General features: G+C 36.5%; 1 protein-coding gene across 2 annotated transcripts; it reads right to left on the bottom strand.

The window, feature by feature from the left end:
• Nucleotides 1-1,577: 1,577 nt before the first annotated feature.
• LOC105458697 (protein SOX-15-like) lies at nucleotides 1,578-5,292 on the bottom strand. Of its 2 annotated transcripts, XM_011704192.1 has the most exons (3): nucleotides 3,423-5,292; nucleotides 2,719-2,864; nucleotides 1,578-2,357 (listed from the first exon to the last, which is right to left on the bottom strand). In XM_011704192.1, the coding sequence occupies exons 1-2, from the start codon at nucleotides 4,383-4,385 to the stop codon at nucleotides 2,781-2,783; spliced, it is 1,047 nt and encodes a 348-aa protein (XP_011702494.1). In that variant the 5' UTR covers nucleotides 4,386-5,292; the 3' UTR covers nucleotides 1,578-2,357; nucleotides 2,719-2,780. The 2 variants fall into 2 exon arrangements, with proteins under 2 accessions (XP_011702494.1, XP_011702495.1); XM_011704193.1 differs by lacking the exon at nucleotides 2,719-2,864 and having other exon boundaries at nucleotides 3,423-5,290.
• Nucleotides 5,293-14,081: the final 8,789 nt, after the last annotated feature.

The raw sequence follows: 14,081 nt of genomic DNA, 5'->3' as shown, positions 1-14,081 counted from the left end.
TCCCAACGGAAATTTGAGTTAATCAATTATTAAAAATAACATGTTTTTTTATTAATAATTTGTCTTATATTTTGCCACACATAATAATAATGATCGCATTTTAAATAAAAGAATAAAAGGAAACAATTATCAATTTGTAATTAATTAAATATTTGCAAAAAAATTTTTATGCACGTATGTATATGTTCGGTGCTTAAAAGATTTATTCCAAAATGTGGACATAATTAATTGTCCCAATGTTCGATCGCAATATATCAGTTGTTAATATTATTCTCTAAATTTTCTGGAGTGAGATTCACTCCAAAAGAGTGAAACGTCACTCCAAAAAATTTAGAGAGTAGGAATTTATTAAAAAGAAACATTAATAAATATGATAGTCAGTGAATATATCTTAAGCGTGAATGCTTTTTTCAACGCTACAAAAATTATTTGGTTTTGCAATGTCTTAGTAAAATGATTAAAGGATTAAAGGATTAGGGAGATCAATTATCTTAACGTATCTTAGCTATCTTATTGTATTATTTTACTGCAACATATTATTAAACTAAATATTATATTATTGTATTATTATTTAACTGAATAATACACAATACGGGTCTAAATTTTTAGTAAACTTTTAGTTTTACTAAAAATGTAATGTATCAAAAATTATAGAAATGTTTAACACTTATAAATATTTAATAATATCTATTTTTTAGTATATAATCGAAAAAAACTAGATACATCCAGCTGGGGACATTTATTTAAATAGGAAATATAGCAAATCATATTTTTAAATCTTTTTTATTAATAAAAATTGGTCAAAATCATGCATTCTGTTCTTCGCAAATCTCTGTATCTTTTACAATACTATATAATCGGCGATCGTGATAACGTACTACAATACAATCGTCCATATAACTATTCCGCAGTGGAATATCTATCGCGAATAAACAAAGTATTTATTTTCTACATTATTAATTATTGTAAGTATATCTATTAATAAATACATAAATACAAATATATATACAAATATATTTATATTACATTAAATTTAATATTTATATTGTGTATATATATGTATATATGTATAACATATACACATGTGTGTATATATTATATATATGTATAATATATATAAACACGTATATGTACGTACATAAATTAGATATTTATATATACATGTATATATATCATATGTATATATATCATTATATACATGATAAATTATATTTATATTTCTCATGTATATAAATAATATATACATTTATTATTATTTCTATGTTGATTCATCACATTTTAATAAATAGAGAACGGAGAGTAATATTATTTAGTACAAACGTTCACGCCATATAATAATTAAGAGGCGATACGTTCAATGTTTCAAATCAAAATAATTTCATGCAAATAAGATTTAGATGTAAAATTGAAATTAAAATTAGATGAAATAATAAAAATTAAAAAAAAAAACTAAATAAGTTTCGATAAATTAAACAAATTGATATTTATAAAACAATTATTTTATATTATTGTTTGATTAGGTATATACTTATGCTATCTCATAATAATAATCATGTCATTTCTCGTGAAATGATTGAACGGAAAATTAAACAGAAAGTTTTTTATCATTTGGATCACAATAGTTATTAAGAAATTAATTAATAAATATTTGTGAATATTTGCACGAATCAGCCGCGTAAGTACAGGATGAAACAGCACAGCATTACGCATCAATTATTACATAGACATAGTCATGGATTAATATGCGCGCGGAGAGCTGTTGAAAGGAGTACTTTCTTGCTGCGTTGTCTATTGCAGATCTTTATTTATTAACTTCTCATTAATTATTGAGAAAATCCTAAAATAATAACTGAACTTTTCCATTGTCGGTTTAACTTACTGTCTATTTATTAGCATGTGTCACATTTTATAAAACTACAAAAAATTAAATCAAAATTAAAATCGTTTAATTAATTTCAGCGAAACATTGCATGTTGCATAATCCTTTCTAAAGCTGTGTTCGGGAAGCGCGCTACCAGTGCTATTGTGTCATTTTATCTTTGTCGTTTAGACGTAAAGTAAATAGAAAATTACGCAATGAGAATGACGCAATAGTGCTGATAGCGCGTTCTCCAAAAACTCCTTTCTTCGTCTTTTATTCCCCTCCCTTCTCTTCAATTCTAATAAAACTTGCGGGTTGTGCTATTTTTGTTTTACCAGAATGCTCGCATTTTCTTCCTGTTTGTTACAATGTTATATCTTCACATAATGTAATCCATAAAAATAACATCATTATCAAATATATTGCTTTTTGCAGGTGTACGTGATAATCCGTATTGTATCTTGTATTTCTTCATTCTTCATTGTTAAAACGCCGCCTGAAATTAAAATTAACTATTTAGAATTTCATACTTTAATTTATTATAAATTGTATAAATTACTGAGTTGTACGTAAATTAATTAAGTAACACATGTTTAATGTTTTATAAATGTAATAGGGAAAAATTATTTAACAACTAAGTGGAAAACATTGAACTAATATAAAAAAAGAAAGAATTAAAGTAGCTAAAATTTATTTGTTAAGTTCTGTAAAGAAGCAAATAGGATCTAAATAATATTTCTCGAATTGCCAGTCAGATTTTTCAATTAACGCGTAATGTAATTTATAAAATTAAACATATATTATAATTATACTGTACAATATTATTATTTTTATCGATATTAAGTTCTTTTGAGTACATTTGTCATATTTGGCCAAAAGCATCGTCGCTGAAGATTAGATTAAAAGTGTGCATCCGCAATTAGAAAACATTATCTGGTAACAATGCGAAACATTGCGGGGAGTTGAGCTGTATGTTTTCATTGTTTTCATCAGGATCCGTTTTCTACAACAAAACCCATTGGATAAGACAAAACGAATCCGGGCCTAAACGATTCCATTGTTCTGTCGCATTAATATGCTAATTCGATTATCCGCCTCGTTAACGTGACGTGACGGCCTTGCCGATAACTACCCTAAAAACTCTCGAGTAAGAATGAATCAGTTAGAAACCTAATTTATTTTTTTTTGTGACAAATTGACTCGAAGATAATAAACTACATTGTAGATTCTGTTTGGAGATTTATTTTTTAAAATTTGTTTCTTTTATTTATTTAACGGAATCTGAAAATCTCGAATTAATATTCTTTTTTTGGCATATGTAAAATTTTAAATTAAAAAATATTATTCTATAAAAAAACAAACCAATCGAGCAATTTGATAAATAAACTATGTCCTACTTTGGCAAACAAAAATCTATAAAATAATGATTAAAAATGAATCAAATCTTTCCTGAGCTAAAAGATTATTTCGCAATGTTTTTGAGAACCTCAGATTAATCGAGAAATCGTAAATATTCGTAAAACATTATTTATAAAAGCATCATTGTTTATTAATTTCTTACCAAATCATGTCTGAGCCTATGTTGAGGTAGACATTCCAACGTGGGTGTTGTTCCAGCCATGGACGGTGTCCCACAATCAGGGAAGTACATTGGTAACGAAGTAGATTGTGATACATTGGTATCATAAGTATTGGCGTCAAATCTGTCATTGTTGCTTATAGATCCAGACGTGAAGGGGTACATCATTTCAGAACGAAGACTGTTGGCTCCCAATGCAGCATGGCCGGTCGGGAGGAACGGGTTCATCCATGCCGTTGGATTACCAACCGTCGGTGACATCGGGTAGAGATGATGTAAGCGATTGACGTTCAAGGACGCGTTCTCGTTGCCGTCAGCCGAAACCGCCGACATAGACGATGTATTTGGATTCCTCACCTTACTGTGGTCGGACCCGTGATATGGATGGTACGAGCCGTAGGGCAGCATAGGCCTATGAGACACGGCCGTAGGATCGAACATCGGAACATATGGAACTGGTTGCGGAAAACTAGTCCCCGAAGGTATGTTCATGTTTTCAAACTGGTTCGCTAGAATTTTCCTTCTTGGTTTCTTTCTTGGTAGAAACTTATAATCCGGATGGTCCTTCTGGTGCTGAACGCGAAGGCATTTCGCCCGATTGATGTAGGGGACCTTGTCTTCGTCGGTGAGTTTCTTCCACTTCTCGCTGAGAATCTTCGAGATCTGCGAATTATGCATCTTTGGATTCTCCTGGGAAATCTCTCTCCGTTTCTGTTGGGCCCACAAAAAAAACGCGTTCATAGGCCTCTTAACGTGTTCCTTTTCCTTGGGTGGCTGTCCGATAAAATTCGTATCATCTTTTAAATCAGATGACACGGTATTGAAAAACGGATACATCGAATTGTAAGATGACGAGAGTACGTCGCGTCCTGCGTCCGAGTTTGAACTGAAGGCCGAGTATGGACTGCATGGTATTTGTTCGTGATTTAAAATAAACTTTGTCATCTTCGCTCAGCCTTTATGAATAACTGTTAGACGATTCGTTGAAGTAACTGTTTACAAACACACTTACGGAACAGTGCAATCGATCACAGACCGATATCACGATATCGATTTATATCGCAAGATTCACAATTCATTGGTGGATATTTCAAGCCACAAACTAGTCTAGTTTTTGTCCAAATCACTTTACACTTCTTTCAATTCACGTTCTCTCACTATTTGGCTAGCCTTATTTTATAACTTACGAAAAATATATCTTCACGCGCGAGACAGTACTGCGTCTTTCAATCAGGAGATTTTCTTAAAATTAATCAGTCATTTTTTAAACTTTGTCTTTGCTTGCTAAGTTTAAATTCTCTGAATTATTTATATGTGTTTTATTTGTTTTTTGTTACAAAAAAATTAGTCACAGGTAAATTATCTTTTCAGTTTCTTCATTTATTTTTTTATTTGTTCAATATATATCGCACACGGTCACAATAATCTTTGGTTTGATTCTTCTTGGATACTTTACGAATACTTCTTCTTTTTCTACTTGAATTTCCCAATGTTACTGATTGTGAGATGCGTTGATTTTTTTTTATTTTAATTTTTATTACTATCGTAATAAACAATATTTTTTTTTCACTCAAAATTAGAAACTAATAAACGATAATAGATTTTTTTAAGAGATTACTATTTTTACCACTGTCCGGTGGCCAAACGCTGCACGTCTTCCTTCTATCTGTGCTTCAACATTCGTGCTCATGGTGAGTTCGGCTGACTTAGTAGCAGACGCTGAATAACACTGTAAGCTGCGTGCCTGACAGCTGATCATTGTCCCGCCAGGCAGGCCAGGCTCACAAGCCAGACTGTCTTTCTCGGGAATCTCTTCCCTCTTCGTCATGTCCGTTGCGAGCCCCACGCGCGACCCACGTTTATGGGCGTAGCTTCGCCGGTCGTGTTTGAAGTTCGACCGGCTGATCCGTCGACCACCCATCGACCGGCCCCTCGTGCACCATTGGTCGTCGAGTTCCCGTTCTCGTGTAACTCCGTTGCACTTCGTCCCACTTCGTCGCACCCTGTCACCCTACTTTGCAACCCGCGGAGCGGGCCACTTCGACGCGATATACCGCACGGACTGCAATTATTATTATCGATTACCTCGATACGACGAAGTACAAATAGCGCATAGACCGGTCGTTATTGACTGGCTTCGTTCGCGTACCGTCGCAACCGCGGGGCTACGTGGCGCAATAATTGCGATTAAAAAAAAAAAGAGAACAGGGTAAAGGTTTTCGTCCCTGGGGATAGTATGCAATAGTATGTTTTGTGTAATCTCACAGCAAGTTTTTTCGATTTTAACTAACAGTGAAATACAATCTTATTAGAACCATCATTCTCACAGACACTAAAAAATTACATGTGAATTACGTAACTGTAATGTAACTACCACAATTATAGTGAGTACCCAGTAAACACAGATTAAAACTGCAATGTTACAGCAATATTACATTTCAGCTATATTGCAGCAATGTCACAATATTGCTGCAATATTGCAGTTATGATTTGTGCTTGCTGGATAATTTTGGAACTCACTATTAAAGATGTATATTTATATACCTTTGTAATAGTAAAATTATAACTTACAAATAAGATTATTCTTCTTTATAGTAATTAAACAACTTGTAAAAATAAATTTATAATTTAAATTAAGTTTATAGCAGTATTTATGCAATAAGATTTCAATTTTCATTAACACTATTTAACATGCATAATGACACTATTTAATCATCTAAGCAACAGCTTTGAAGTTTAAATTTATCGCAAATAAATTATGCAAACAAATTACGTACATTTTAATAAAAATGTATACAACTACATAAAATTTATAAAATATGTTATTGCCGTTGTAATTTTTTGTTTAACATAAAGATATATTTACACAATTAATAAAAGTGTTAATTTACAAGAACTTTTTTTAAACACATTTTTTTACATATTGTCATTATAAATTTCGTAATTTTAATATTATTTCTTCAATCAGTTTTGTTAATATATAATCGATTAGCAATAAGTATGGCATATATATTGTACAGTCATGTAAATTCTTATGTGTCTCGTGAATAAAAAAAATCAGGGTGATAGTAGAAGACAATACTGATTGTGAGTATGTAGCTCACTGACTGCAGTAATATTACTATAGTGATATTGAAATGAGTTTTCCTATACTATGCTATAGATTTCGCGACTCCAATTGTAGTAAATAATATAGTCTTGTGGTCGTCTACTATTAATTTTCATTATAATATAATAGTTTATAATTTTCAATATATAATAATAATATAGTTTGCATAATAACATTGGTTGCATATAATTTATTTCAAAGTTGCATTAAAAATTTTTCTTTAATTTTAGCTAGAATTTTGTTCAAAAGTATTTGGAACATTTGATAATTTTTAGAAAATTTTTTTACATGATTTTATTAAATATTTTCAGACTACATTCCAAAGTGTTACTTTCGAGAAAAATTTTATTAAAAAGCTATAGTATACGTATTGTAAACGTAGTGTTTTAGTAAAATTTTCCTCGAAAGCAACGTTTTGGAATGTAACTTTGGTATAAGATTTCTTTCTTTCTTTTGTGTATTATATACATTGTGTATTATATGTATACATAGGCATAGACGGAGGAAGAAGTGGGGATAAAACTCTCAAGGATGGATTTTATTACCTGCTAGATCTTGGAAAATTTTTTCGAGCAGTTGCGAATGACCTCCCGAAGTGAAAGTTCACCGCTGATGTACAAGTTTCAAGTAGTTGGAAATTACTTTACGTTTCGCTAAAGTGAATTACGCAATATTAACAGCAAGAAATAATGTGATATTTCTTGTTATTAATATGTCGATGCTTCTATCCTAACTCTAAAGAAGATGAAATGAAAGAAGAGGAATACAATACAATTAATATAGTGTACGTTAAAAAAAATATATAAATAAATTTCTAAATATGATAAAAATGTATGTACTATGTTTTATAATTCGAGCCCATTAAAATATGTTACACATATTCTAAAATAATGAGAAAGTAACAAAATTATTCTAAATCGCATTTAAAAATAATGTAAAAAAGTAGTGATTTAGAATCCGGATCAGAAATTATTTCAATGTTGGATATCGTTAAGTGATCGAGGGGGTAACCATTCAGAAAATAGATCCTAGACTTCTGACTTCAAGTACTTTACCGGATTTCAGCGAACTTCAGCGGACTTCATCGGACTTCATGGAATTCAACGGAATTTTTACAGGTACACTGGAATTCAAAAGTGGTTACCTCCTCGTCAGTAATATAAAACTTTGATTAGTCTTGTAACCACTCTCTAAAAATGAATCAGTGAAATCATCACTAATTGTCAATGTATTATATTATTTTCCAGTGGCATTGATTGTTTGACACTGAAATTCACTGTTTAAATTAGTATATTATTACTGAAGCGACATTGAATAGTCACTGTTTATCACAGTCCTAAGTATGTCACTGGAAAATGATATACATTACACCTCACTGACATCACTGACAATCTGCAGTGATGATTCCACTGATTCACTTTTAGAGAGCATCTATTTTAATCGCGCCGCTTTATTATACGTGTGCCACATCACAAAAAATAAATGAATAAAATTTATTTATTTTCTTGTTTACAAAACAACTAATATCTGGATTGTAATGAAACTTCGTATAAATCATCTTAAATACTTAAAGTATTTATACATAAAAATTTAGATTTTTGTCGTGCTTTAAAATAATTTAAATTTTAACAATAAGTAAATGAAAGTTGTTGTTAAATAAAAATATAATGTTAATTATATAATCTATTATATGTATATATAAAATTTATCTAAAGTATAAATATTATTAAAATATAAATATTAATATTTTCATACAATTACAATTTACTTTGCAGGAACGGATGATGCATCCTTATTTTTTATTATTATAATTATATAGTTATATCTTATGAAAAACAAATCGAAAAGTCCTGAATAATTTTTTTATCCGAAATATAATGAAGGAGCTATTCGTAAGTAAAGTCCATCCAATCAGTGCCGTTCTTTAAGTGTATCCGTGAGCCGCGCGCTTTGTAATGTGCGTGGAAGTACAAATGAAACGCAGTTTACAAATGCATGTCCCTTTAAACAACGGCGTTGATTGGATGGACTTTACTTAAAAATATTTCCTTTATTAAGCTTTGGTTGAAATTAATTCAAAATTTTTCACAACGAAATAACTGTGTAATTGGTGCGTATAAAATGTAACATATTCTGCGTAGTCTGAATTATTTTAAAATGTTTAACATTTCAATTATTGTAATTGTTTCTTATTTTAGGAAAAGGATAAATAAAAATTCCTATAGTGTGATTTAATGTGCATAGCACAGCAAGTTTCTTTAATCTGCTATACTTTCTAACGCTTAGATCGTTAACCATGTTAATTTTAAACCTCTCTGATGGTATACAGATAAAAATAAATTCCTGAAGCAATATGTTAAAGTGATATGTGTTGTCTCATACACCGCCGAACGTAAAATGATCGAGTGAAAGTTCGGCGTTGTTTTCTTATCGTGCAATCCCCTTTACGCCGTCTTTTCATCGTCGACGAATAATCAATCGGGACTCTACTTCAGAGTGAATTTCGACCCTATTTAGTTTTACGTGCACACGCGCGCGCATACGTATATGCAGAAAGAGAGAGAGACAGAGAAGCAAAGTGGAGGAGAGGAGGAGAGCGACAGCTTCCGTGAAACAATGCCAGGCGAAATCTGACGGTTACCCTCCTATGGGAAATCTGCGGGTACAATGCAAAAAATCCTCTCGACGACAGGGCACTTGGATTAGAATGAAAAGCGGCGAAAGGCGAGAGCGCCCGCTCTCTTTTCCCAATCTCGATTCGTCCCTCCGCCGCGCCGTCCTGACCCATCCTCTCTCGCCTTTCCCGGAGGACATTCAGCGATGCAAACGAATAGACGTAATAGTTCGCTTCTCTTTCTCGGCGGTATTAGTTGTTTTGTGTACTCTCGTATTACGATTGCTTTTCGACGTCTTTCCGTCGCCGCGATCAAATTTTCTTTTCTCCCCTTCGATTATTGACAGTATGTCTCAGTAAATTTTTATTAGTGATCTCACTTAAAATTTTATTACCAGATGTTGCATAAGACCTGCATTATCAAGTATATTACCGTAGAAGTAAATTTGAGCAAATATTAAGCATACACAGAAATAAAATAATAAATAGGGAGAAAAACATAATTTAATGATCTAGTTTGTAGAAAGATGTGATCCTAATTCTATCACTTATCACTTATCACGAGATATGAATACCTAATCTTGTGCCAATAAATCGAGTTAATTACATATTCCTCATTATTTAATTTAAATAATCCAATCGAGTGCACGTAAGTCCATCTTAGCGATAGAGTTGAATTAAGAGAATAATGAATTCCAATTTAAATAGAAAGCACCGAAATTATAACGCAAAATTATTTTTCGAAGTGGCGCGGATCCGCCTTTACAAAGTTCACTGTCGCGAAATATTTCCCGAAAACATCCGTCACTTCGTCATCGATCTCGGCACGATTGGATAAAAAAAAAAAGGAAAAACAAAAATCCAGGAAAGCAAGCACGTCAGCTAATAATTTATTATCTCGCCCGGGGTGCGCCACCCCGAAAAACAAAACCCACCCTCGTCGCGGCGTCGACAAAAGGTGGCGGAAGGAAAAACGAGGAGCACGTCTCTTCCGTCGCGGAAAAAATCCGGCGACGTGGTCGCCATTCCGTCGGCCTCTCCGCGAATACCTCGTGCGCGCATACAGATACACATAAACGTATATATATATGTTTGTGTGTATGTATATAATATATATATGTATATATATATTATATATACACAAATATATTCGGGTGTACACACATTCTTGCCCGCATGCAGTCGGGTGCAAATTGGTATTGAAAAATCTCGAAGTCAATTAAAACTCGAAGTACAAAGGATTCGGCGAGACAAAATACCAATTATCTCATGTCCTCGCCGTCGTCCACCCCCTCCCCCGCCTCCCACATCCCTCCGTTCCCTTCTTTCCCTGCCCAGTCGAAGAGGAGGTGGAGGAGGTGGCGGCAAAGAGGAGAGAGGGGAGGCTCTTTCCCTTGCAAGAACTCAATTCCATTAGGCATTGAAGTGAGTAAAACGAGGATGGGCATCTATATAACGCACTCGCATCTCGCTTATCTACCTAATAAAGGTTTCTCTCGCCCTCTCCCACCCTTGTGCCTTCCCCCCCCGACTCCTCTCGGGCTTCTTCTACTCGCTGCGGCCCCCTCCCTCCCCCCGCAGTATAAAGCATGCCCGTGAGGTGTCTGCGAGACAATCCCTTGGGATGACAATGCTTATCCCACGTATGAATGCTTCCTAGGTAATTTAAGTATAGCCCGCCCGATATTGTCCGCCCTTCTCTTCCTCGCACGTTCTCCCCCTCCCCCCCACCCCGGCCCCTCTTCACCCCTGCTCATCGTCGTGCGGATCTCCGTTCGTGCTCGTCCATGAAAATTCGTTGTCTTCGCGTTAATGATCGCTTTTAGATTTCATTCTAGATTGAAATCCAAAAAGGATTGCTCGCACCAGAGATACAAAACCTGAATATCCCATTTAATGAATATTTGACACGTATATAAAAAGTTCTATTGTCTATAAATTGCAGAGAAAAAATTAAGGTGCTTAATAATTAGCTACGAGATTCCACGTACGTCCAACATTCGAATAAATTCGCGTGATAATTGATTTCGTTACAAAATCCAGGATTTTATCGCGTCAATTCGGGACGCGTTTAATGACTCGGAATAATCATCACGACCCTACACGACGAGCAATAAAAATTTGATGATTTCGCTTAGACGGCAATTAGGATACAGCTAATTAATAACACTCCTGGCTCGACGGTGTAACGTCTTTCGCATACAGGCGGAGCGTGTAATTCAGACGCGCGGAGGAGGGAGGGGAGGGGGGGGAGGGGATTATCCACGCAACGTTCCCGACATTGATCCTGCAAATTAAGTTGGCTGCTCGACCGACGGGGCGAGATGTCACACACCGGCAGGAACTGCTGGGAGCTTTGTCCTGGCAAGCTCGCAGCAGGTGAAGCGCCGCATTTGCCTGATATTATGGGCGATAGCGAAGGCGTGTGAGGACAGACAAGATAAAGCTCCGTTCGCACTAACTGTTGAGAGATTATCACAGTCGCACAGGTGCACGGTTCAGAGGTGCTGAAACTTCGATACGGCGATAACGAGAAATCATGGAGATCATCAGAGCTAAATATTTTCGAATATTCAACAAATGCTAATTTTTACTATTTTAAAATTTTGGATAAAAATTGTGTTATTATAACAATAATATTTACATCCTTCGTATTTATATCTCATTCATATCCTTCATTTGTATAATTCAATAATTCAATAAACTTTTCATTCTTATAGAATTAGAATAGAAAATAAATATTGGAATAGAAAAAAAAAGTAGTAGATACTTATTTAAATGTCGTCACAGTTAATTTTCAAATTATGAGCCTCTCGCACGCGCGCTCGCTCGTTGGGGACGCAGCTTAACGGGGGTGCAACGTAGGGAGAGTAAGGGCACGGGTTCAGGAGAGCCCGTGCGAGATCACGCGGTGCGGGACGGGGAGGGAAAGGGTAAAGAGGGAGGGAGGGAGGGAGCGTAGGAGAGAAATCCGGATCCATCGCAGTGCCACGTCGCCACCCCCGAAGAGTACGCACGAACGCGTTGCGTAATTAGCGACTGCCTCCCCGGTTTCGTAGATGGGTGGGTTATACTCCGCTGCAGCAGTGGCGACAGATCGGACGAGGAGAGAGAAAGGGGGCGCGAAGGGGGGGAGGTGGAAGGGCGGGGGCGGGGGAGGAAGGGAAGGAGCGCGAAAGGGTCGACCAAGTGCAACCCCTAGAAACCCGTTCGTGCGACTTGCGCTGCGAAATCCGCCGCGTGCAACGCAGTTATAGGCGCACGTGCACGTGCGCGATCTACGGGGTGTTTCTTCCGTAAGAGTCCCGGACGGAAGTTTTGGAGAACCGAAGGGCGCCGCCGCCGCCGCCGCTGCGTTCGAGACAGCGTAACGGATTAGCGATCCTCGAGAGGTTCGATTTCGCCGGAAACAGTTAAGGTGAAACGTGAAACGGGTTGGGTAGATCACGACTTTTACGATGCGGGCACTCGAATTTTTTTTTTCCTTTTCGAGAAGGTTGTTTGAAAAAACAAAGAAAAAAAAAGCGAAAGCGGAACTGCCGCAGTGTTTGACGCAACTCCCAGTCGTAATTTTGTGTCGCACTCGGGTCGTCCTCGGCGAGGGTCAAACCGGGTGACGGGTCGTCGTTAATACATAAGGCAGCTATATTATCGGAAAATATCGCTCCGACAATTCTCAGAAAGTGCTTCCGATTTGGTGAGCGCGCGCTGAGTTAAGAGCGGATTAGCCGACGATCTGATTTCTCCGAGGGTGGCGAAGGGGTTTTGGTCGAATTATGCGGCTCGTGGCGTCGACACTAATCCTTTTGAAAACACCCTGTATAAAGGATGAGGTGCGGGGACGGGAAGAGGGGGGAGGGGTGGGGGAGAGGGGGCGGGAGTGCGAGCGTCGTCGAGACGCAATTAATGCGGAAACCAGGCGCGGACGTTATAGAGGGAGTTTCGAGAAGGGCATCGCTATGCCGTGAGACGTAATGACTAATTGAGATCGGAAAGAGAAGGGCGAGCGAAAGGAGAGAAGGAAGGGGTGGGCTGCTAGAATAGAAGGGGGTTAATACGAGCTGCGTGGTCACGGTAAAACGTGCGTTTTCTCTCTCTCTCTCTCTCTCTCGCTCTCTCTGTTGCTCCCTCTTTCCGACTGCTTCCGTACAACCCTCTTTCCACCGTCCTAGGACCTGTGACAAAGGATCACTCGCTTGCAGGCGCACCAATAGAATTATGGATTCCTCTTCTGTCGAGGCCTTCGGATTCTGCACAATTTTCCGCGTATAATCGATCGGGAGTGAGAGATTGTGCTTGCGAGGCGCACACGAATCGCGGGGATTTACAGATGTGTTCTGATATCGCAGATATGTATATATATATATCATACAAAAGCGCGTTTGCAGAAAATACGTTATTCGCATTGTGTTGAACGAAGAAGAAACTCGTTCTTCTTTTCTAAACGAATGAACGCGATGAATCAGCTTGATCGACAGCGCGTTACATATATTAACAATCTTTTCTCTTTCCCTTCTCCCCCCCCCCCGTGTGAATTTCGATTCGAATATGTACACGAGGTTCAGGCTTGAAAAATGCTAAACAATTTTGTAATTACGCAATGTAAATTTGCATATTTCTTTGCCGTTAAATCTTATCATGATGAGAATTACTTTAGTTCTGCAGAAGATAATGCGGAAGATTAGGAAATATGTAAGATATATCTCTCTTAATCCTTGCTTAGCACACGATATTGTGCATGTAATTTAATCTAACAATAATAACTAAATGCGTCACTTTGCACAAACGAGCGAACCATCGGGATTCGCGGTTTTCGCATATCGATCGCGTTTCGCGTTCCCGGCGACTATACGACGAACGGGTTGACGCAAGACGAATCCGCCCCGGGAGAGCCCACCAAACCCCCCTTCCCCCCCCC

The sequence above is a fragment of the Wasmannia auropunctata genome, unplaced genomic scaffold, assembly GCF_000956235.1.
Source record: "Wasmannia auropunctata unplaced genomic scaffold, wasmannia.A_1.0 LD334385.1, whole genome shotgun sequence".
Lineage (NCBI taxonomy): Eukaryota > Metazoa > Arthropoda > Insecta > Hymenoptera > Formicidae > Wasmannia > Wasmannia auropunctata.
Note: the sequence above shows the minus strand (reverse complement) of the source record. Positions and strands in the feature narration are given on the sequence as shown.

Bases quoted from the DNA above. Each gene is read 5' to 3' on its own strand.
- LOC105458697 (XM_011704192.1), bottom strand. From the start codon at position 4,385: ATGACAAAGTTTATTTTAAATCACGAACAAATACCATGCAGTCCATAC. The intron at 2,865-3,422 runs GTAAGAAATTAA...GTTTTGTTGTAG, and splicing joins ATAGGCTCAGACATGATTTG to AAAACGGATCCTGATGAAAA.